Source organism: Neodiprion pinetum, chromosome 7, assembly GCF_021155775.2.
Source record: "Neodiprion pinetum isolate iyNeoPine1 chromosome 7, iyNeoPine1.2, whole genome shotgun sequence".
NCBI classification, from domain to species: Eukaryota; Metazoa; Arthropoda; class Insecta; order Hymenoptera; family Diprionidae; genus Neodiprion; species Neodiprion pinetum.
This window is the reverse complement of record NC_060238.1, coordinates 24,610,240-24,634,409: the sequence shown is the minus strand read 5'-3', so window position 1 is coordinate 24,634,409 and position 24,170 is coordinate 24,610,240. Positions and strand designations below refer to the sequence as shown.

The window sequence follows — 24,170 nt, the reverse complement described above, 5'->3', positions numbered from 1 at the left end:
AATTAAAGTGCGAAACTTTCGTTCATTAATATAAGCATCAAATTTTGCAAAGCCCTTTCAACGAAACCGAGGATTTGATGTTGTTCGAAACAAAAATATCTATAAATCTGCGTAAACTAGACCATAGTTTTTTTTTTTTTTCTTTGTTTTCGATCTTCATCCGATCGAGCTTCAATTGGAATTACATAATTTGGTCTAGGAGAACAGCAAATGAGGAATACGTGCTAGCTATTATCTTTTTTTCCATCTTTTTTTTCTTCTTGTTTCGTTGTAATCACCGATAAACATCCATGAACGTGATTCTTGCCTCATAGGTTTCGCGCAATGATACGTAAGAACTAAATTCTACAATAAGCGATAATTGTACTTGAATGGATGACATAATCAAAACTGCAAATGCATATACATATATATATATATATATATGTATATGAATCAACTCCATCCTCCGAGATTGCTATTATTTATATTATTATTGTATCAATAATTTTTCTGTCACGTTACTGTCGTTACCGTTATTTTTATGATTCGCGGACTGCTTGCACATCGAACTTACCCTTTATTTTATAACTATATTTATACGATGTGATTTCAATTGAACTGTATGCACAAATTTTTCAAATAGCAAGTATCCGCATATATTCCTCATTTTCACAATATTACCATCAATGCTACTACATCGTTATTGTTACACTTTTCTTTAATATTTTTAATTTTTTTTTCTTTTATAATAGTTTAAATCCGATGAGCAAATAGTATCACACGAGCGATCATTATTATCATCATCATTATTATTATTATTATTATTATTATTATATACACACAATATAACCATACCTGAGAGATCATTTATACTTCTTTCTAAAAATAGTTATTCTCAATATTATACAAATGAACATGATCAACTTTGTAATTACAATAAATTTTTGTATTTTTTTTTTTTTTTTGCTGCTTTTTTGCTGTTTTTTTTCCCCCCTCGATTTTCTTCCGCTTCATCCCATAGGTACGTTACAATGTATTGTAATTATATACTACGTATGTGCACATCACCGATGCGTTTGTGTTTCACATTACATTATACGCGTAATTCGTGAATTTCATAGAAACAGTGTGAAAAAATTATTTGAAGGGTGGAAGAATATTTTTGTTTTTTTTTTTTTTTTTTTTTGCGACAAAGATTTACGCATATAACTGTTCTGTTCGTCGTTGCTCGTATTTTCTGACTCGAAGTATTCTACTTACGGAATGACCGAGACGGAATATAGCAAATTGTGAAAAAACAAAATTATGCAGGATACACGAGAGAGGTTATATGCAATATTTTGAAACGCTTGCAGGTGAACATTGTAAATTCTATACATTTAATATTATGTATATATATATATTATATGTACAGTAATAAATTTAGGCTTGTACCTGAGACGAGCCGGATCGTTTCGGAACGATTTTACCGTCCTTCTGGGGCGATTCCCTCAAAGGTTGCGAGTCCTCTCTGACGGATTGTGGATATTTTTGATCAGGATAATTCCAGGCCTGGATATCAGCGGTGCCGAATATTTGATATACGACGTAGGTTCCGCTGGAAACGCAGACCGCGACACCGAAGACTTTCCTCCATGCGTCGAGAGATTGCTGGAGGTATGCAGAAAATACAAATTTTTTTTTTTTTTTTTTTTTTGAAACGCCGCCGTTTTGTTAAAAATTAATACTCTGCCTATTCCTTCGATCAAAGACCAGACAATATCTCGTGTCAATTAAATCTTTTTTGTTTTTATCATTTCGGACGATACAGTCCATAGATATCTTGCTCACCGCAAGACGCCTTTTTAGAGGTGCTTTAAAAATCATTGATTTTACAAAAAAAAATAAAACTATCAGAACAAAGTTCAACGTTACTCTAATACGTATATAAATTTTTATAACAATAAATTGTAACGTGTCTTCGCGAAGAATCGTCTTTTTCGACCATCGAAATACAAAAAGTGTCGCTGGATGAACCGAATCCAATACTCACGCTGTCCTTGGTCATAACGCCGGCTACTATCGGCGACAAGAAACTCGCCGACATGTGAATAGTTTGTGCAAAGGCGAGAACTGGACCTGAGAAAAAAATTAAAGAAATAAAAAATAAAAAACAACGAATCAAAATTCAGTCGACGAGTCGCAGTGAGTTAAGAATTAAAAATGGACTGCCAAAGGAGTGATAAAATAGGAGAGACAACCTACCGGCGAGATTTGGCGCGATGTCAACGATGTTCGCCATGGCACCGGCATAAGCGGCTGTGATAAGCGTCACAGCGACGAACCAGACGAATAAAACAAGGACGATATTGCATCCCAGATATCCAACCAGCAGCAAAAGTATTCCAGGAACAACTTGCGCTGGTAAGTGAGAAACGGTTCCCGGTTAGTGTCGCGATCGATGCGCGTGAGAAATCGATCACGCGCGACGCTGATCACGAGATCATCGACTACTCACCAACGGCAGTGAATATCCTCCGAACGTTCAACAGCGAGAGTATTTGTCGCGTGACGAGGACGTCGGCGAGGTAGCAAAACGCAACGGAAGCCAGATAGCTCAGCAGGAACGGAACACCGGAGAGAATACCGTTCTGTAATCACACGACTGGTGTGAAAATCGCACAAGGATCAACGCACCGGCAATATCATGAAATTCTCCCGTAAACTCACCGTCTGTATGTCGAATCCGTGGACGCTCTTCATGTACACCGGACCCGGGATTATGAAGACGTAGTGGACCCATATCCTGCCGAAGGTCGTTATCCCGATAGCCCAAGCCGGCCACGAGGTCAGAATCGCTCTCCAGGGAACCGGCATTCCCTAGAATTCAAGACCAAGGTGTTACACAAGCGTTTCTCGAGTCAAGTTTGTTGGGTTTCTTTCGTATTGGGATGAATTTGCGAAGCATTAGACGATGAGGATCGAAGTGTCGTTGAAATAGTCACCTCGTTTCCACCAACAACTTGTTCACCAACGCATCCCTCGATGTATCGTAGTTCTTGAGGCGATATCCTTGGATGACAGGCGGGAGTGTCAAAGGCAAAGAAGTACCATAAGACACACCATCCAGCACCGATACTGCCGGTGGTATAGAAGACGACTCGCCATCCGAAGTGGTGGATGAGAAAACCGCAGAGTGGATATGTGAGCCCGATGCCGATGCTGAACCCTGAATATAGATCATCTAAATTTTAGGCGTTAGCTCACCCCGATACGTAGTTTTGAAGGAGAAGCTGAAACATGACGCTTGTCGAATGGGGTGCGGCAATCTCGTATCACACGATCCGTGACTTTTTTCTCGTTACAGGAAACGCGGCTCTCAAGTCCGGAACTCGTTTACTCTGTAAAGCGATTTCAAGTGGCGATTTAGTATGAGAGAGGATGAGGTTGTCGTTATGGCGGAGCTATTATGGTAGGACAATGAAACTTCTATACCTGGAAAAACGATATTATACTGAAACAAAAAAGGAAATCCGATCAACCTGAAAACTGGTACTTTGTTTAAATACATACGTGTGTATATGTGTAATACATATATACGCACACACACACGCACGCGCGCACACACATGTATGTATATATATATATATATGTATAATATACCACGTTCACATTGGCAAATCAATCATCACAACCACCTTTGCACCTTTCCATTAACACATCATTGTGCAGATGTAGATTCGCGTTGCGTAACGCAAATAAGGATATCGAAACAATAACGTGTTTCTCGACGATATTTTTAACAAAACTCTTTGCGGACGAAGTAAAATGAAAAGAAGAAAAAGGACCCCGCGGGAACCCTTATGGAAACTGGCTTTCAGCGAAACTCTTTGAAACCACCTGATTCTAGTAGCCTATTGCCAGTAGATCAAAAGTTCCTGAAGGCACTATGCCCCAAAAACTCAGGTTCCTACCATTTTCTAGGATCACGTCCTTGGTATGCAGAGTAATGAATGTTTTATCCCGTACAAAGATCGTGAATAGCAAAGAAGCAATTCAACAGATTCCCTAAACCAGTTCCCATAATCGTGCCCACGACTGCCCCGTATCTTTTCCAGCTGGAACTATTTTCAATTCACACCATTGTCCTCCGAAAGGCCCTTGATCCAAGCACATGTTCCTTTTCCAGCAAAAGTTTTCCAAAAATCATACATAGCTTGCTGGTAGTTTTAAATGTGCCGCGGGATCACGACCCCTTCAGTCGACGATAGGTGTTGAGGCCTTACCAAACTAAAAAAGTAGAGTAAGCCTTACAAACTGATTTTCCGTTCCAACTCCCAAAAAAGAATCGCCGATAGCGTAAAATTGTTAGGCGTACCTCGTTTTTCGTAATTCCAACAATATTCAAACAGTTTTTTTTTTTTTTTTTTTTTTAACGATACTTGCTTTACTCAATTTTTCTAGTCACTGTAACGAATGAAATTTTTCTCAGTGTACGACACGACATATAGACTAGAATAAAATCAAGAAAAAACCGACGGTACCGACAACTTGAAAGGTATAGTCAAATCGAGGCGGACTAAAGTCGTGACTCGTGACATCATCGAATGAATTATAAAGCAAACTCTCCAACAGCTGTATGCTAATTAACCGATAGCTATTATTCGTCCGTCGAATCGCAACGACGAATGACGGACGTAAGAGAGAAGTTAACCATTCGCACGTTACATGCAATATCATTGATTCGAAAAACTACACCACCCAAGTACAAATAAGGTACATAATATACAGCAGCTATGACCGGCGTATGGTTTGGATTTACGAAGAGCGTTGCTCTTCTCACGTTAATACGATACAATATAATATATATATATATATACATGTGTGTGTGTGTGTGTGTGTATATAAGGTATGGATATAAAACTGATCGTTGGGTCCGGCTGATTCAGCCAGGCTGGAAGTATACTCGGCCATTCTCATGCTGTTGAGCGGTCGCTGTTGAGTATACCCCGCGGTCCCGAGAATGAAAACGGAACTGCCGAGCTAAACCAATTTCAACAAGATTCATGATTAATTCCTCATCGCCATTTCACCTCTTTCGATCAAGTCATTCGGAAACAGGTACGACATTATGAAACAAATGTTGGGAGGGTTCAGTGATTGCCGAGACATCGAAGCTGCGAGTTATCACTTTCCGGATATATATGTATAAATATGTACATTCGATACGAGTAATTGAAATCGGTCAGTTTGCGAAAAATTTGGAGGAAATATTGACTATTTTTTATATCGATGATAACCGGCATTTTCGTTGCAAGACTCTGAAACTGAATGGGAACAATGGGTGTGTTTTTTGGAAACTAAAATCGAAAGTTTACGATAATTAACATGATGATATAAGTTTGTATATACGTATACGTATGGTATAATATATGCGAACAATTGGTGATAATTAAGAGTTATTTCCGTGCTCAAGGATTTAGCAATCAGATCGCATGTAATACAATGTATGTAACGTATGTGTAAGGTTGAGATAATGTGGTAATGAAAGTGTATGGAAGTTTCACTGTAACATAGAAAGAAAACATGTCTTTAGTTTTTCTCGAATCCTTTATTTCAGGGTGACTTCATCGCTTACCTTGGAAGGATGACATGAACCTAGATCGCTCTGCCGGTGGTATCCAGTGTCCGACTATGGCGTACATCGCCGGCCACGTCAAGCCCTGAACAAAGACGCGTAATATTAAGTTGAAATTTGTCTTCAGGGTTTATACCTAGTCGGGATTGTGCGAAAATCGATTTTATTTAATTTTACTTTCGTAGTGTAGTGTATATATTCAAGTATATTGACAGAAAATTTCACGTCGATCCGACAAATATTATCCAAGTTACGCGGATATGTGCAAAGTGCTTTGGAAACTTTGAACCCGTTTTTCTCAAAACTCTCTTTTCAATATCGGCGAGCAAGATTTTTTGGAAACGGTTCCACCGATCGGTCTCAAATTTTTAGTGGAGCTTTATGAATATATTTTTCAGTCCTTGATCGAAGGTTTTTTCTCACCGATAATTATTTTCTATTTCATAAAGAAATTAAGGCGAAAATTTTTATGGAAAGTCCAAATTTTTTTCCGAAACGCCGCCGTTTTGTTAAAGATTAATACTTTACTCGTTCCTTCGATCAAAGACCAGACAATACCTCGCGTCGACTAAATTTTTCTTGTTTTTTCGTTTCTTGCTCACCTTGCGAGACGCGAGACGCCTTTTTTTAGAGGTGCTTTAAAAATCGTTGCTTTAACATATAAAGAATATGGGAATGAAGGTCAACGTCACCCCAATGCGTGTATAAATTTCCATAATAATAAATTGAAACGTGTCTTGGTGAAAGATCCTTGAAAAATTCCATTTTCTTCCGCCTCCCGACCAGGCTCAACCCCACAAGTACCCTAAGACCAGACTTTAAGAAAGGATGAAACGCATGGTCTTACACTTGCCGCCCCCTGAATGCTCCTCAGGGCGATCATCGCCCCGTAATGAATGTCAGCTGCGGTCGGCATGAGGAAACTACAGATAGCTGTGAGCAGTTGCGACCCACCAAAGACGGTCTTGGTACCAAAGTACTGGGTGAGCACCCCCCCGACTATCTGGGATAGGATGTAGCACCAGTAAAACGATCCGACTATCGCCGACTGGATGGCAGGACTCCAGTCGAATTCCCCGAGCTCCTCCGGTGGTGGAACAACCGTCGTGTTCTCCTCCGACCACGTCGTGTTCTGGGCGACGTAGCAATGGGCGACGGGTTTCCCCGGAGATGTTTCGTTGCCGTCAGCGCTAGCCGGCGGAGGTACGGGCTTCGCCATGGCGACCATGGTCAGGTTTATGTCCATCCTCATCATGAAGGAGACCAGGAAACCGGAGAAGGACAACATGTAGAGCACGACCCTGGCCGGAACTATGTCTGCGGGGATAGAAAAGAGCGATGGAAAGTGGTTGGAAGCGGTATCGCGTTCTTTTATAGTTTCCTGGGTGATTCGGTCGGCCAAATCCTCTCCGAAACCGCAATTCACACTCGGTTTTTGTAACGTCACTTTATTTGCTCACCCGCAAGCTTTCGCAGACTGCACGGCGATGGCTGTTTGTAGATGGTGGTGTCGCGGTATCTGAAACGGATGATAAAACGTCTTACAATCCAAAATCTCCTGCTCGCGCACGCAGCTTTGTGATTATTATTTTTTCCAAACTTCTCACCTCTGAGGATTCTCCATGATGTCTTTGGCCTTGGCGCATCCAGTTTTTGACCGAATTCGGGACCGGATACTCGGTTATCACTTCAGACGCTGTAACAGGTACGGAACACGTTGAATGTTAAATTACTCCTGAAAGGTTCGATGCGTTCCAAAGAGAGAAGTGTTCAAGGTGTACCGAAATTTTGTGACCAGTGGAATGCGCCTACACTGAGTAATTCGCGTAATCACTGCTATGCAAATATACAAACGACTAGCGTGTCCGATGATAATTTTGCAACTCAGCGTGTCGGATATAGACGCATAGTAGGTACCGGTGTAAATGGATACATCGAACTTCACCGCGTTACTATACAGCGTGAATAATTATTACACATAATATATTCGTTCTAGAATCCTGACGTGGCATACGCAAAACTGGTCTCTTGACACCAACGGCAAGAAGCTGATGCTAATTCCGAATTTGACATGGCTTGGACGGTGTTCTTTTTTCATTCGTTCCGACAGTGTTGCCGTTTCAAAATATAGGTATCACCAATCGGTAGGGAATTTCATTAACTCAACTTGGGCACTATTCGATCATGAAATTGCGTTTAACCGTCAATATTGATGTTCCATGAATTCTGCCTCGATAAGATCCCGCACAGAAACACTTTTTGAACACGAATGCTCGACTTGACTTGACTTAAAGTTCACGTTCTTCCGCCTTCGTCATGCGCCAAGGTCATTTCTTCACCCTGACTTCATCCCCTCGTTATACTTGACGCGAACCAAAGCACAAAGAAACGAATTACAGTCAAGATGTTTGCTCGTCTTTACTTTCGTTCCATCCAATCGTGATTCGGACTTACCGATGTCGGGATGATTGATGAGCATTCCCTGTTCGCAGCTACGGATACCGGATTGAAGGACTAGGCAATGAGGTCGAGTTTTCGAGGAAGGTGGTCGGATTCGGCACTGTAACAACGAGTCCAAGATCAGGAATCGCGATCTCGTGAGAAATGGTTTTATTCCGACGTCGATGAAAGCTATACCGAAACTGAGTTCTCGCGCGAGGACCGGCGGGCCACGAGGCCAGCTTGCTCTGCGATTTTACCCCCCTCCTCATTCTCTCTCTCTCTCTCTCTCTCTCACTCTCTCTTTCTCTCTCGTTCGCAAGACGCGGTTCAATTACTCGCCTATCACCGTTCCTCGGACCATGAAGCGTGCTAACGTATGAAAAAAAAAAAATTCGAAGGGCTTCTCGATGATGTCGCTGCTAATTGAGGACTGCACGTTAAGGGATCGTGCTGGTGTAACGAATATAAAATGGCTGATTTTAGTAATGTTTTTATTTTTTTACACGATCAATATACGCTAATCAGACTTATTCTTTTTTAATGTCAAATCGAAGCAATCGCGAAGAATAGAAATGAAATTTTCTTTATCGTTTGTTTTTATTTATTTATTTATTTCTTTTTTCACATCTTTTTCTTAACGGTTGAAAATATCTTGGGAGAAAAATGAGTCCTCGCTATGTACACATTTGTGACCGTAAATGTTATACGAAAAAAACAAAAATTCGCAAAAGATTATTAATCGGTATGAAAGCCGCTATCTTGCTGCGGAGTATTTTTTTTTTTTTTATTTTTCACCTTGTTGCTTGATAAAGAATGTAGCGAAGAAGATTGTGTCCAAATTTGAGACGGATAGCTTGAAAACTTTTCATCCCGACAGTTTATAACGTTTTGAAAAACCGCGTTACGAGTAAACAGTTAAAAAAGAATAGAAATAAAAGTAAATGTTTAAAAATTTATTTTTCCTTCTTCACTAATGATCTTTGACTTGACGTAAAAAAAAATTTTTTATCGTTACACTAGCACGACCCCTTAAAAAGGTTGGTTTGCCAAACATCGAACCTTTTCATAAATTTTATCTCTCCGGCTGGTCGTTTATTGAGAATTCAACATAATCGTGATATTCACAAGCTTCGAAGAACTCATTTCCTCATCTAAAATTCCTCCGAACGATCAAACTTTGCATTTCGTATTCGCAGAGCAACAAGTTCGGGCCTGGAATAAAAATCGTCCCTGTTTGACGCCGAAACTGATATAAATTTACCGCCCAACTACACACCCGAAGATAATCACTCGCCCGCTGTTTTCGACCACGACCGCGAGAGCATTGATTAATTATTTATACGTAGACGCATCACGTTTTTTTTTTTTTTTTCGTTTTTCTTTTTTCCAGTTTTTTTTTTACTGCGCGTGTTACACGTCCATAAACTTTCCACGTTAGGCATCATGGAAGGGAATCAGAGAAGTGTTATGGGGGTCAATCGCTTGACTCCGGGTGATCAATTTTCGTCAAACTCAAGCCGGCGGTTTCCTGCGAGTTTACCGACACGTTTTCAAAAGTTTATAGATAGGTATACAAACGTCGTCGACCGTTTATCGCCGACAAATAATCGCTCTGAAAATTATTCATCACGTTAATGGTGTCTCGCTCGATTTTCGCGGTGCGAAAAAAAGAAACATTCGCTGTTTTGCCAAAAATTCTTATCCATATTCCAAAATCAAAACGATAAATTGTACCAAGGTTTTCCCCAGTTTTTTTTTTTTTTTTACCAAATACGTTTCGTTATATCTGTGTTACAGTTTAATTTTCAAACTGTACAAACAATATTCTGATAAGGCAAAGGTCAGGAATGCGAGGGATTTTCCCGAGGATTTGTCAGTAACAGGGATAAAAGTAACAACGACGGTAGTTGTTGCAAAAAAAAAAAAAAAAATATCTAATTGGAAGAAAACAAAAAATAAAAAAATAAAAAAAATGATGATAAAAATAAATTAAGAATTAAAAAGATTATCTAAACTCAAACTCTTAGCAGCAGCAGATATAATCAATTCGTTTCATTATAGTTTACAAATGCAGATGTTACGAGAAAAGTCGGCGCCTTTGTTTAATCATCTCTAAATAAGTGAAAAATAATTGTTTCGAATCGTGTCGCTGCTATGCGGCAATATTAAGAGACGCGCAATAATTGAATCGCAGGCGGTTTCATCGCGTCGAGAATTCGGCGAAAAAAAAGAGAAAAAAAAAAAAACACCAACCTCAACCCGCATAAAACGTCGTACGTACAGTTTTACACATCGATCAGATTTTTTCGCATGTAACTATAAATAATTAAGCGCGCAGTCCGCAATTACATTACTCCGCGTACCTATAATCTCATGCGACTGAATAAATTATAAGCTTATAAATGATACACGAGCCGGTATATAAGGTACACTTATCAGCGTATATCGATGGAGCTTGAAAAAAAAAAAGAAAGGAATAATAAAAGAATAAAAAAAAAAAAAGGGAGGGAAAAAAAAATTCGGCGGACATTCGTGTCGTTGCTCGTTATAACGCTTGGCAGAACGAACTATTTATTGTAGGTATGTTAACAACCTGCGGGGATTCGAGTCGTTCTTACAAAAGAAACGCGGTTAGATTTCACCGCGCGAAGTGACGGCGGCGTTATAATATTCACAGCTCTGCGAACGTAGATTAAGGAGAAACGCTTAATCGTTATCGCAGAGTTCCTGCGAAAGGACAACCTTGTAACAGTGAAAGAGAGAAAAAAAAAAAAAACCAACAACAAATTAAAAATATCATAATGTTGAGTAACCACATCCTTGCAACTATGATAATGATGCAAGTCGTTTATCAGCTTTAGTAGCTACACAAGTTTCCTCATACATTACAATAATACGTATTTGACAATAATAATAGTTCATAAACCTTATTAGATAGTTACTAAACGCAACCCTAATTTTTTTTTTTATCATTATTATTATTATTATTATCGTCAATCGCGTATTGCAATAATTTTATATTATTTAGCAAATATTATACGAGACGCAACAAAATTTACACTTTTATGTACGAGCAGAGATTTATTTTACTCGATCATTTCTTTTATCGACATAAAATTTAGCGCTTCTGGCATATATATATATATATATATATATATATATATATCACTGATTTTTACTCTTCTCTTACATGTAATTGTAAGTATTATTGTCACACCTTTAGATCCTAGCTTTTTCTGCTTCTACTAAACGTTTCATTATGTCTAATTTCAAACTACTTTACGCAATTTCTCTGCTTAAATTTTTGTAAAAACTTTCAGAGCACATTCGGTAGATTTTCCTTTCGCTATGCAATAATCCCTGCTACGTATATATTTTTATATCTGCTAGGTTCTCAATACTGTCAACAAAGTAAGAATTAAATTTATCAACTATTTCCATTTCCTCTAAATTACTAATTATTCCATTTCAATATTTTATTTCTTTACAATCTTTATCATTTACTTTGTCTTTTAACGTTTCTTTTATCCTTTTTTTTTTTTTATTTCATTTGTATCAAGTTTCACTTTCACGCAGCCCTTTTCTTACTTTCCTACAAACATCCGCAGTTTAATTCCTTAGCTGCTGAAATACTTTCCGGTCACGCTCGTCCTTACTCACACAGGCCACTTTATGTTCCTCTTGTCCATTTTCTTTACCAGTTGCTCTACGCATTCACGAAACCATTATTTTCCCTCCCATTTAGTTGTCTTGGTTGATTTGCGTTTTGCGATGCAGTTAAATCGAGACATTTGAAAACAAGGTATATAATATTTGAAAAAAAAAACTTGTCAACCGGAAGTTCTACTTCAACGATTATAAATACCATACAAACGCTAATATTCTTTGATAGATTTTGGACGACGAATAAAATTCATTGTACGTGTATGAATAATAGTTGATAATTGAATGTAGAATTTTTTTCACACATAGCATTAATTTTATACGGTAACTTTGATATACTCGAGAGAAGAATATCTTTTTCATCACGTTGTTGGAAATTTTCCATCTGTTATAAAAATTGATCGAAAAATGAAAGGAAATTGTGTAAGATTTTGAAAATTCGGACGTTACAAACGGATTGGAAATAAAAATCGAAACTTTATTCCGTGGAATTCTTCAATTATTGCTGAAATCGTTGATACATACTTTACGTTTGCGGGGCCGATAAACTCGCCGTTTCGGACATCATGCCAAGATTACGCAAAATAACGCAACTTATCCCGCGCGCGTGTGTATTCGTATATATTTACGTAACAATATTAACGGCGCAAGAAAGAGAACGAGTTTACGATCGTAACACTCCTCGTGTAGTGTGGATTATTACATATGTATACCCGGCCTTGGATCGATTACACCCACACGTATTTACGTATACGCATGCAGGGTACGGACGTACACACAGAGTCGAGACTTGGATAGTTTGGACACGTGGCCTCACCCCGCAGTGCTCGATGAACGGATTAAAAAATCATTTCGCACGAAGTGTGATTAACATTGTTTGAACGGTTGACGATTTTTACCTTTACGTTTTTCCACGATTTTCTTAAATTTTTCAATGAAACAGCGATTCATTGTCGAAATTTTAACCGTTCTCGGTCATTTGTTTACCCCGTAAAGCAAAAACAATAGACAGTTTGCTCGGTCGGTAAGGGTAGGAATACTACGTGGCCTTAAGTTTTTTTATTTATTGCGATCATACAAGATAAAAATACGTTAAAGAAAACAAAAGTACGAAATGAAAAAGCGATGTATTGTCGAAATTTCAATCGTTCTCGGTCATTTGTTTGCCCCGTAAAATAAAAATAAGAATCAGTTTGAAAAATGAAACTCACGTTTACTTTTCAGCTTGCTCCACAGTGTTCAACCACTTTTAATTTAACTATGCATTTGCGCTGATTAGATTCAAGTTTTACCTTTGAGATTTTTACCTCCGATTTGCAATACAGAACGGGTATTAAAAACATTCGGGATAATTTATTGTCTGATAAAATATCGTCAAGAATATCTTCGCAACTTTTAATACTGTCAAAATTGATCGCCGTCTCGTTTCGAAAACTGTCGAATAATAATCAGTAGCTGAAATTTTTAATCGGATGATTCAGCAAACGTTATTTAGCAATATACTTATATATACGACACGTTACAGCTATTCGAGAATAAATTAAGTATAATAACCGCGTGCTTTGACATCAGAAATTTGTTTTCGTTCTCGCGTGGCGTTTCTACTAAGCGTGTAAAAGGAAAAAATTGCTGTAATTGCTCCCTAAAACCTATTTTTTCAAACGATCGTCTTTTTTCAACGCACAGTTATGCTTAATTTCATGCGCTACGGAGATTCATAAAAAATAACTCAAGTTTCTTCTGCGCATCGTTGAAATTTTAAAGATTATCACACGGTACAGGTAAGCGTTTTATTCAATCAATCAACCAGTCACTCGAACAAATGGGCAAAAAAAAAAAGAAAAGAGAAACTTACCGATTGTATAATATACCTACCGCCGGTGTTATTTTTTCATTTTTAACTTTAATTTTATTTTTTACAACCGAGTTCCCGAGCGTCGTGGCAAACGTTGTGACGAATTGTTTAACGTTTTTTTTTTTTTTTTTTTATTGCATACGTATGTTGTTCGCTTTAATAATCTGTTTTTTTCCTCTTCCTCCGAAATGTTTCTTTTTGTTTTTTTTTTTTTCAATTTATTTATTCATACCAAGTTTGATGTTTTTATTTATCGTGTTACACGATCACGTGCATATCAGGTAAATAAAGAACGGAAACTTGAAACTTGTATAATAAATTCACGTGATTTGACTGTGGACAAGGGGGAGGAAAAATATTCCATCGAATTGAATGTGTGATGATGATAAACTTTTTTCTCAAATTTTTCTGAAAAACCGGTTTATTGACTTTTTTTTCGTTATCGAGTGAGAAGCAGGTTCGTAATATGTGACGTTTTTTTTTTTTCTTAGAAACAGCTGGGCAATATTATTTTCATTTTATCCAGTAAACTGTGCTTATACGACGATAAAAGTTTTGAAAACCCTGCATAAGGAATAATGCTGTTTCGTTAAATAACACAACGTACTAATTATTAATATGGTTCTTGACAATAACGCGTGTCCATTTGCTCGGTTTTAAATTAGGCCCATGATTCAGCCACTTTGTTAATTATCCTCTTCTCTTCATGTATCACAAATTAAACACGCTTCAACAATTATATCGTCGTTAGAATAGCTTATGGCGTTAGAATCGTTACTGTTATCATTATCAATTGACGAACTAAAGCATGATATTATCGCACTGCACGCGGTCGAGAGATAATAATTTGAAACAACGAATCATCATCGTGAATTAGTTTTGCAAAAGTATATTATAAATAGAAAAAGTATCGCGCTGAGGAAAATTTCGTTTTTTACAGTAACTAGAAAAATTGAGTAAAACAGGTATCGTTAAAAAAAAACTGTTTGAATATTGTTGGAATTAACATTTTTCGCCATTGTCGATCCTTTTTTGGTTATTGCAAAGCAAAATCAGTTTGCGAGGCTTACTCAAATTTTTTAGTTAAATAAGGCTTTAACGTCAATTTTTTTGTTGCGCAAGCGTTAAATTTTCGCAACAGTTGCAAGAAAATATAGTAAGAGCGATAGACTTTCCGGTAACGGCTAGAAAACTAATTTTCATTTTCTACCTAGAACTATATTTTTCGATCGTGGTAAAAAATGAAAATAGTTAAGGACCGAGCGGTAACCGGAAGTAAAAATTTCTCTCAGTATGCTTTGCGAAAATTTTTTTCTTCGACACGTGTGCGATTTTTCCATCGCTTTTCGCGGGTTGAAAAATTAGCAATCTTCGGTAATCGTATCCGGCAATTATTCCACAAGTATATTAATTCACTGCGGAAGAAAATTAAGCCGGCGTCGCGACGCGTGCGCTCGATTCACTGCTTATACGCCGAGGAATTCGACGCTCGTGTTAAACGCCGCCGGTTGCTGCCTGATCGATAGGAAGAGAGCCCACGTTTTCAGGGTACAGGGTCAAGTGCACGCACTATACGTTTCGCTTCGACGATTTTTTAAAAACGCGGATCGTAATCAAGCCGTATTACGCCGGAGAAAGAATTTTTATTTTTATATTTACGAATATATAAGCGTTAAGGTAAACTAAGTTTCCATACTGTTACAAGCAAATTTGGTACAAGTTTTATTGTTAGTCAGAAAATTCATTTGCTTATTTTTTAACCAGAACTGTATATTTTCCGGTCACGGTCAAAGGTGAAAATGAGCGACTCGTTATCAGAAGAAAAATAAGATGAAGAAGAAGACTGAAATTGAGACACTACTATACAGATGTTTACTCTAATTTCTCATGTTTCATCTGTAAATGCAATGAAATAGATGAAAAAAAAAATAAAATGATTCGTGTAGGATGTGTTTATTGAGATAACGATTCGTGGATGTAAGATATTATAATATTTCGACGAATTTATCTCTCATTTATATAACAATGATTATTTCGCAGCTGTATTAGTTGTTATTCCTTGCATTTACACTACGCGTATACAAATATATTCCAATGTCTACAGGGCATCGCATTTATATGATTTAATGCCATGAATTTAGCCGGCGCTGATATGGTTGGGAATTTTTTTTCATCGCGCTCAACTGACTGTGAAAATGGAGAAAATTTCTAGCTTAGGTGAAGATAATTTTTTTTTTATGTACGAAGTAAAATAATAAATGTTTCTCGACTCACGCATATCACGTTCGTACTGATTAAGAGTCTCTTTAAAATTTTTAAACACGTTACGATACATGAAATACGGTTCAAGGTACGAGTGTTGAGTTCGATTGACGAAGCGTGTTGTTCGTAAAGAAGAAATTACAGTAAACTTTTTTCTCACCAAGTAATTTTTCAAACCAGTGAAATTTCATTCGCGACGTCTCGAGTTTTTTTCAAATGAAATAAAAGCATACCGACATCAACAATTTGGCATGAAAATTTCCATATTTCTTGAATTTTGAAACGAGCCAAAGTCACCGGTTCGTGCCGAAAATTTGTTTCAACGTCGCGGAATAATCGCCTTATTTGGAAAATAATTAAAATACTTTACCGAATCCGCAGTGTCCGCATTGAAACAAGGCGGGGCCGAATAGTACGGATTATTACTACTAGTCAGACCACGCGGCGCGGCTACAATGAATCTAGTAGTGTAAGCCGGAAGCCGCCAGACACGAAAACTCGAGGCTTGGAAGATCTTTGAGTTTGTCGTTCTCTTAACGAAGCGATAGGAAGACTATGACCGAATAAGGAATTATAGGAGGATGTAGAATCAAGGATAAGAATACCTACTGCAAAAACGACGTGCGTTTTAGAAGTTCAAACTGATTCCATCAATTCGTTACCGTTATGGAACTATTCGACCAAAAAAGAGAGCAATCTGCGTCAATACTATACTACAAGGAAATGCGAGCAAAGGTTTAGAGGAGAGTATAAATACGGTATACAATAATAGTTTCTAGAAACAATCGTTGCGTACATACGTACGTACGAATTTTGCGACTGTAAATGAGACACGTGAAAGGAGGATGTGAATTTTAGCGTTGCAGATACCGAGTGTCTCGCAATTACAAGCGGCTGATTGTATATCATCGGTTGGTCAGCATTCTGCCCCATATGTTACAACAGCTCTTTGTCTATGCTCCAATAAAAACGCGAGTCAAAGCATGACCGGTGAAATTTAAAAACCCGCGGATAAAGAGCTACTGTATTACAGAGAATTGAACCCGTGGATTAAAGCTCGCATCGACGGATGTTTTAAGGCCCGTTTCGTCTCTCTTTTTCATCTCGTAACATGGTATATGTGTAAGTGTACATGTAAGATTATTGCAATAACAAAATAAAAAAAAAAAAAAAATGGGCCCACTGACAATGAGCAAATGAATACAGAGCCCATTTCGTGACGATTAGAAATCCTGGGAGCATCGCTGGGCACTGACTCACCTCGATCCTAACTCCCCTCAGTTCCTACGTTCGCCAAAACTCTTGTCGATCTGGTCCGGCGGCGTTGTCAACTGCACGACCAGGGTGCATGTCAGACCTCGGTATCATCCGATTTGGGCCCGGTCTTCCGGGCTGAATGGGGTGAAAATGGGGCCCCTCGACTGGCGCCGATGTCCGGACGCCTGGCGTACGTCGGATTTTGAGCAGCTCGACACGTGCGGAATTAAACCGGGCGTTGCGGTGGTGCAAAAGTCGCGTTTGCTTTACGCGACTAACGCAACCTGACGCAATGCGAGCGAGACGTGACGGCGCGGACTCGACGAGACGACGAAAGGCTGACGACGCTCGTCGACGTTGGGAAACTCGCGGTGCTTGCGACGGCACGAGGCTTCGCACGCGAACTGATGTCACGTGACCCGACGTGCCGAGACGGAACCGCGATCAATGCGACTCGACGAAAGGCCTGCGCCGGTCAAAGCGTCTGACCTACCTGCTCGAATCGATCTCTCGGTCGGACGTCAACGGAATCTAGGGACTTTTTTCACGTCACGTTTGCCGCCCTAACGAGGTTATAGGTACCGTACACACCTTCGTAGAAGATGCCAGCAGGAACGCAGGAATTCTCAAAGACGGTATGCCGTCGATTCGTTTTCATGCAAGAACGAGTTATCGTTTAACGTGTTGACCCTTTGATGTACAGCGACTCGTATACGTTGTACAATAAGACAACTTTTTTTTAATCGGTTATTCGAGATTTATATTCAGTTTTTGGGTATCGCTGTATTTTTTTATTTTTTTTTTTTTTGCACGATCGGACTTCTAAGATGTCAATGACGATGGTTTCAGAAGTATCATGATCGTTCCGTAAATAAACATTGTTGAAAATGCTGGTTTTTATAAAATAAATGGGATTGTGGGAAGGTGACGGGGACTGGAAAAGTGAGAATCGGTAATCATGGGTTTTTTGGGGTCGCTGGAAACGAATCCGACGTCAAAATTTCAAAATTCGAAATAGCGGATCCAATACGACGAACTGAAAATATAAAAATTGATCCTATTCGCTCGTATGAGATCGGACACTTCGAATTTTGAAACTTTCTCAAATCCGACCCGATTTTTTAAATCAACCACCTTTCGAATATGACTGCAAGAAAAAACGTATGCCTTAAAAGGTCAAGAATTTTATCCAGTGATTTCAATTCTAAACTAGTTGTTAAACCGTGATCGAAGAAGATCGCGGTATTTGGAAAGTTTTTGTTAATTCAATCCGAGTTGCCTGATTTTTTGGAAATTTTTTTATTTTACCCATCCTACAATTTTCTTTATACACTTGGTGATTATTTTTTCCAGTACTTTATCACCGTTTTCCACTAATCAACTTAATTTCGTTAGCCTATTTGTTTAATTTATTTTCCTGCCAAAAGAGGTACAGAATCGTGGTACTTGAGCTTTTTCCCTCCCAGAGTGATCGAATCGTTTCAAACTTTGGCAAACTATGGTGTATGCAATTTTGCTTGTGTGCATGGTCATCGACGAAAAATTTGAGATAATATCACAATCGAAAACGCAACTGATAATTATAATTGTCATTCCTCGTTCCTTGCGTTGAGTGGTCGCCATTTTGGAACCGGATATGACAGCGCCGGTTGCAGAACTCAGATTTTAATCGATGAATTCCTCAGGAGCAATAAATTCACTGTCATTTCCGTAAAATTGACGATACGATTTTCCATAAAAATCGCAATATTCTGCCATTTCCTACCTTAACCTACCGATTGCGCAATAATTGCATCGAGAATTCTTTAACCCGTAATTTAATTAGCATTTTGCAATTAGCTCTCGGCAGGAAAAAGAATGAAAAATACACGATCCGTGTATCGTGAATGTTATAATTATTGCGTAAGAATCCGCAATCATATCGCATTAATCTCGTTATTCTCTTCCCGTGTCATACAACAACAATCCGATTTCGTAACTTCTTTTCCTTCGTTACAACATCGACGAGTCGTTGATAAATTGCCAATATTTAACAAAGTCGTAAAACGTTTTGCATATGATTGATCCGGCCACGTGCCCTGTCCATGACTTTATCGATCACGCGAGTAGTCTATTGTGCCGTAGACAATCTTCCCGTGCGTCATTTCCTGGTGTTCTGCAGCCTTGACGATACGTCGTGAAAAAAAAAAGAAAGACAGAAAGAAAAAAACAAATCACTCAATTTAATTTCGCGAGTGTTGCGGAGATTCGCTAACGATTATACATCCGCTCCGAAGGAAGCTATCAACGTCGATTTCAACAACTCGATTTTGTTTTCCGTTCAACAGTTTCGGCCCTACAACCTTAACCAGTCAGTCAGCTTCTCACTAATGTCCATTATCCGTAACACCGTAAAAATACATGGATCGTAACGCGTAACGCATAAATGTCGCTAAGTTTTGAAAATAGGAAAAAAAAAAAAGGAAAAAGGTTATAAATGTTGTGGTCAGGCTGCCTCGTCAAAGGTATCCACCTCGCCCACACCATGAGCCATCAGAACCTTCCGTCACCGCACCGAAAAAAACAATCCAAACATCCGGTTCCCGTGTCTCGTCGTAACAGCGTCAACAAGTAATTATGCCCGGTCATATCGCACTGTCGGAGATTTTGATAAGCGAAAAATCGACGGATCGTTGTGTCGTTCAGGCTGAACAAAGTGACGTCGGCATTGTCTTACCTCGAGGATCCCGACGATGTTCAAAAGGCGAATGGAAACGGTTCGCCGGATTGTCGTCACCCTCGTTCATTGATCAAGGCGAAACCCTCGTCGAGTACCGTAAAAACAGCCGGAAGGTCGAATGATGTGATAAGCGAGGACGAGGTCGGCTCGATGATATCGAGTATCAGGTGCAGATTGTCAGCCTCCGATTTCGATGCGAAAAAACAGCCGGTGAACGCGATTAAATCGGCGGAAAATTCACCCTCGCAAATCGTCGCGCAGTCTGCGAATAATCGTAAAATGGAAAGAGGTAAAGCTGTGTGTACTTTACGATTGGTGATAACGGTGTTCCGTCTTTGCGTTCGCTTCGGCCCAGTTTATCAATTTGCACTGTTTTCACCGGCACCGCGTTCCATGATTTAATAGCTGTAGCGATGATTTTTTTTTTTACCCGCGAATTAATCGGACTCGTTAACGAGTGTCGTCGAGCATTCTTGGAGGCCTGGTTGAGGATGTATTGGACGTACATTCTCAACCAAAAGTTAGTCTCGTCGACAATATTGAATACTTTGCGATAAGATGAAAATCGGAAAAAATCGACCACAATAAAGACGATAAAGTTATCACTTGTCAATAAATTGTTTAATAAATTTTCAGGGAATGTTTTCTTTTCGTTGAATGTACGAGCCGGTTATATTGATTTCTAACATTGTTATAAACAATCAAAGTGACGCAAAGTTAAAAAATCTCGAACCTCTGCAGTTAAACCTTAAGGAACAATCATGTTCGAATCGTAAACCACTTCTGACTTAACCAGAAAGCGCCCTGGTCGGTATGATCGGTAAGCAGTTGTATCTAGCGGAAAGTCAGATGCAGAAAATGCATCTGTTGATGTCGAAGGCCGACGAGCAGCTGAAAGAGAAGGATCAAGAAATCGGCCGCCTCAAGCGCAAGGTATGATACATAATAGGTGCGACGGTGTTGCTCGTTGGACTCGTATTGTTGAATTTGAATATCGAAACCTCTTCGTGGTCCGCAAGGTCAGGGAATGGGAAGCTAAGTTCAAGCACCAAGAGTCCGTCCATAGAAAGGAGTTGCAGCGGGAACGGAAACAGGTCGAAGACTCCGAGTACCTTTACAAACGATGCCTCGTGCTTGAGCACAAGATCTACGAAATGGAGGTTCGCAAACAGTCCTCAATGAAAACATTCCAAGGATTATACCGCTGTCTTATCCTTGCAGAAGTTCCTCGGGGACTACGGTTTGATGTGGATCGGCGATTCGGAGAGCGGTTCCGATTCCCCCAGGGCAAAATCGATGTGAGTACTGATCCTTTCTGGTCCTGTAAATTATGGAGGGTAGAAGGGGTGAGGAGGACCATCTCCGTGTGTAGAAAGTGTCCGTAAATCAGAGGGACGAAATAGGATGGCGTTGTTGCAACGAAAGATCCACAAAGCGCCAATCGGATTGTTTCCTTAACTGCTTATCAGCGCCGATCTGGCGACTTCAACTTGAACCATTATTTCGCGATTCTTGGCGGACAATTTTCCGGTCAAAAACCCCTACGAGATACTTCTCCTTACCTCAACCTTGCATGGTGTAATTGAAACGTTTAAAGGAACTGATCGGCTCGTTTGTGCTTCAGAAACTACTTGGAGACCTGCTACCACCAGCTGATGGCAAACATCGAAGAGTTGAACTTGGCGGCGGGTAAAGGGGAGGTTCACGTGCAGCGAGAAAAGGGTGGAAGCCGAGCATCGTTCAAGGTGAATACGTCTTGGGACATGGTCGACGGTACCTGATGGTGTAAAAAAACGAAAGGTAAATACGTCCAAGTCTACAAACGTTTCCTCATCCGTTACGCTTTTCCAAAGACGTCCTCCTGCATGTCACTCAAGTTTTACAAGAACGGTCTCGTCGTTCAAAACGGGCATTTAAGACCGTACGAAGACGTCGCTACGGCTTCGTTCATCCGCGATATTCTCGACGGCTACTTTCCCTCCGAACTTCAGCAAGCCTATCCAAACGGAGTTCCGTTCAAGGTGAAATATCCATTCATGCCTATATCGAGAAATCGTTGATTTAAAGCCGCGAGGAATATTCTACAGGTCGAGGACCATAGAACGGAAACCTTCCAAGGTGTGGGATGCGGGTTTCCGGGCCACGGGCATCGGTTGGGAAAAGTTCATCCCGGTGGAAATGGAATGGCCCTTAAACAGGGAACAGCGCCGATCGGAAGAATCCAACGGCAGAATTACTGCAGTCTGAAACCAAGCGTTCCGCCACTTTTGACCATGAACGCAAAGTAGGCGATAGTTGTGGATGATTGTAGATGCATGTAATGTAACAAACGACTTGACGTTATTTTCCGCGGTCATTGACCGCGGTTGCAGATCAATCAAGTCCAAGAGTTTTACCGAACCGCCTTCACCACCCGACATACTGCAGCTGAGGTCCCAAATTCTAGCCTCTCATAACAACAATTGTTCCGACTCTCACATCCAGTCACACATTAACGCCGAGCTTGGACTAAGCTCGCGGAGTGAAAAGGTATTTTCTACCTCTGACGGTGTTCTTAAGGGGTTGTACTCAGTCAGGAGGCCCAAATTAAGCGAATTTTCAAGGATTTTTCACGAAGAGATATTTCAGTTTATTGATATAACAATTTATAAAGATGTTGGGGTAATGTTGAACTTTATTCTGATACTTTTTATTTGTAAAAGTACTGATTTTTGAGCTGCTAAAATTTGAGACCGATCGGTTGAACCGTTTTCGCGAAATCTTGCTCACCGGCTTTGAAAACATAGTTTCGAGAAAAACGCGTTCAAAGTTTCAAACGCTCCGGGGAGTCTTTGCAAATGTGCGCCCAACTTCGAGAATACTTGTCGGATGGACATGAAACTTTCTGTGCATATGCTTGAATATACATGTAGGTACATAAGAAAATTGAAATGAAAAAAAAAAGATTTTCCAAAATCCTGATTGGGTAGAACCCCTTAATTCGGAAGACAAGCGAAATTAAGACTTTGAATAACGTCGATGATCCGCAGAAGCGTGACATGGCGACAAAAGACGCCGAGTACCACATTTCGTTGCGAGAAAGAGGGCTCAAGTTCGAGAACCGCTTTGGTTTCGGATCTCCGAGACTCGCAAGCGGAAGTAGAACCAGTCATCACAGTTCGACAGACCGATCCACCGACCGGATGTCACCGAGGTAATTTATCCGATTGTTATCCGACGTGATTAGGCGATTCCTTTCATTCTCCCGTCCTCCAGTCGCCTCGAAAGCTCTCGCAGCTACGACGGAAGGTCGCGTTCAAGGTCGGCGAGTTTGCCTGGGAAACGACCGAGGCTTTCCTCGCTATCGAACCTCAGGACTCCGTCCGGGAGTCAGAACGCGTCAGCTTCGAAGGTGTTCGATTACGCGAGCCTCGGCAACGGCGTCAGGAAACCTCGAGCAACCAAGTCCGCAACACTGGAGAGAAAAGGCTTGGTAAAGTCGATAGCGAGCTTTGTAATTTGCTGAATTTGCTGTTGTCTTTGCTTCGCATATCTCGCAGGCCCCGCTGCTTCACCAGGTAAACGAACCGACTGGAAAACCCGACGAAATGAGATTGAAGATCAGGTCTTTGAACGGAAGCACTTTCTACCTTGTCCATTTGTGCCCCGACGATACTGTCGCCAGGCTTTACCAACTCCTTGACACTTGTCATGCCAAAACTCGGCTGCGAGGATACAAAGTCGTCGTAAGCGGGTGAGAATCGGACGTTCATAGTTAGATTAGTGAAGGAAATGAGCCTTGATGTTCATAAGGAAGGTGTCCCAGGTCGATATCCCCGATTTGATTTCTTTTGTAATATGTTGTAGTAGGCTAAAAACTAAGCGACACGTATTTTTTCTTTTTTTTTTTCTTTAACCGACATTAAACACTTCAAAGGGGCGAAACCATGCTCCAATTAAAAAATCAAAGTTCAACAATTTTCGCGGATAATGTCTTCAGGTACGCGCCTAAGAGATTGGAACAGCTTGGTGTTTCTCTGAGGGAATACGGTATTCTGAGGGACAGCGTTCTCCACGTTGTAAACGACTCGACAACGTGATTGCAGCAATCGATACCGATGGAAATGACATATGAAAACAGAAATATGATATCCATACACCGTAATTACGTAACGCGATTACAATGAGCATAAACACGATCACCGGCACAGGTTTAAATGCGATATTATCGATATTGCAAACTTATACTTTTTGTACAGCTCTTTAGACGTGAGAAGAAAAATAAACGCGTATATATATGTATATGTTTGTGCTGTCAATATGCAATAATTGTATTGATTCAGTCATTTTGTGGGACTTGTTTCAGGTATTCTCTTTTTTCTCTCGTGTTACTC

General features: G+C 39.8%; 2 protein-coding genes across 9 annotated transcripts; one reads left to right on the top strand and one right to left on the bottom strand.

The window, feature by feature from the left end:
• Positions 1-73: 73 nt before the first annotated feature.
• Positions 74-19,813, bottom strand: LOC124223557 (Major Facilitator Superfamily Transporter 17). 7 transcript variants are annotated; one of them, XM_046635654.2, is made up of 12 exons: positions 19,795-19,813; positions 8,054-8,159; positions 7,207-7,295; positions 7,060-7,118; positions 6,447-6,916; positions 5,600-5,684; positions 2,967-3,190; positions 2,692-2,841; positions 2,480-2,612; positions 2,227-2,382; positions 2,015-2,100; positions 74-1,632 (listed from the first exon to the last, which is right to left on the bottom strand). In XM_046635654.2, exons 3-12 carry the CDS (start codon positions 7,221-7,223, stop codon positions 1,405-1,407), a joined length of 1,608 nt encoding a protein of 535 aa, XP_046491610.1. In that variant the 5' UTR covers positions 7,224-7,295; positions 8,054-8,159; positions 19,795-19,813; the 3' UTR covers positions 74-1,404. The 7 variants fall into 7 exon arrangements, with proteins under 7 accessions (XP_046491610.1, XP_046491609.1, XP_046491607.1 ...); XM_046635653.2 differs by lacking the exon at positions 19,795-19,813 and adding an exon at positions 17,082-17,492; XM_046635651.2 differs by lacking the exon at positions 19,795-19,813 and adding an exon at positions 13,560-13,578.
• On the top strand, positions 19,062-24,170 carry LOC124223556 (uncharacterized). 2 transcript variants are annotated; one of them, XM_069137683.1, is made up of 12 exons: positions 19,062-20,086; positions 20,539-20,730; positions 20,817-20,957; positions 21,019-21,095; positions 21,422-21,542; positions 21,651-21,818; positions 21,885-22,081; positions 22,170-22,326; positions 22,827-22,990; positions 23,053-23,269; positions 23,337-23,530; positions 23,777-24,170. In XM_069137683.1, exons 2-12 carry the CDS (start codon positions 20,611-20,613, stop codon positions 23,874-23,876), a joined length of 1,656 nt encoding a protein of 551 aa, XP_068993784.1. In that variant the 5' UTR covers positions 19,062-20,086; positions 20,539-20,610; the 3' UTR covers positions 23,877-24,170. The 2 variants fall into 2 exon arrangements, with proteins under 2 accessions (XP_068993784.1, XP_068993783.1); XM_069137682.1 differs by having other exon boundaries at positions 19,062-20,317.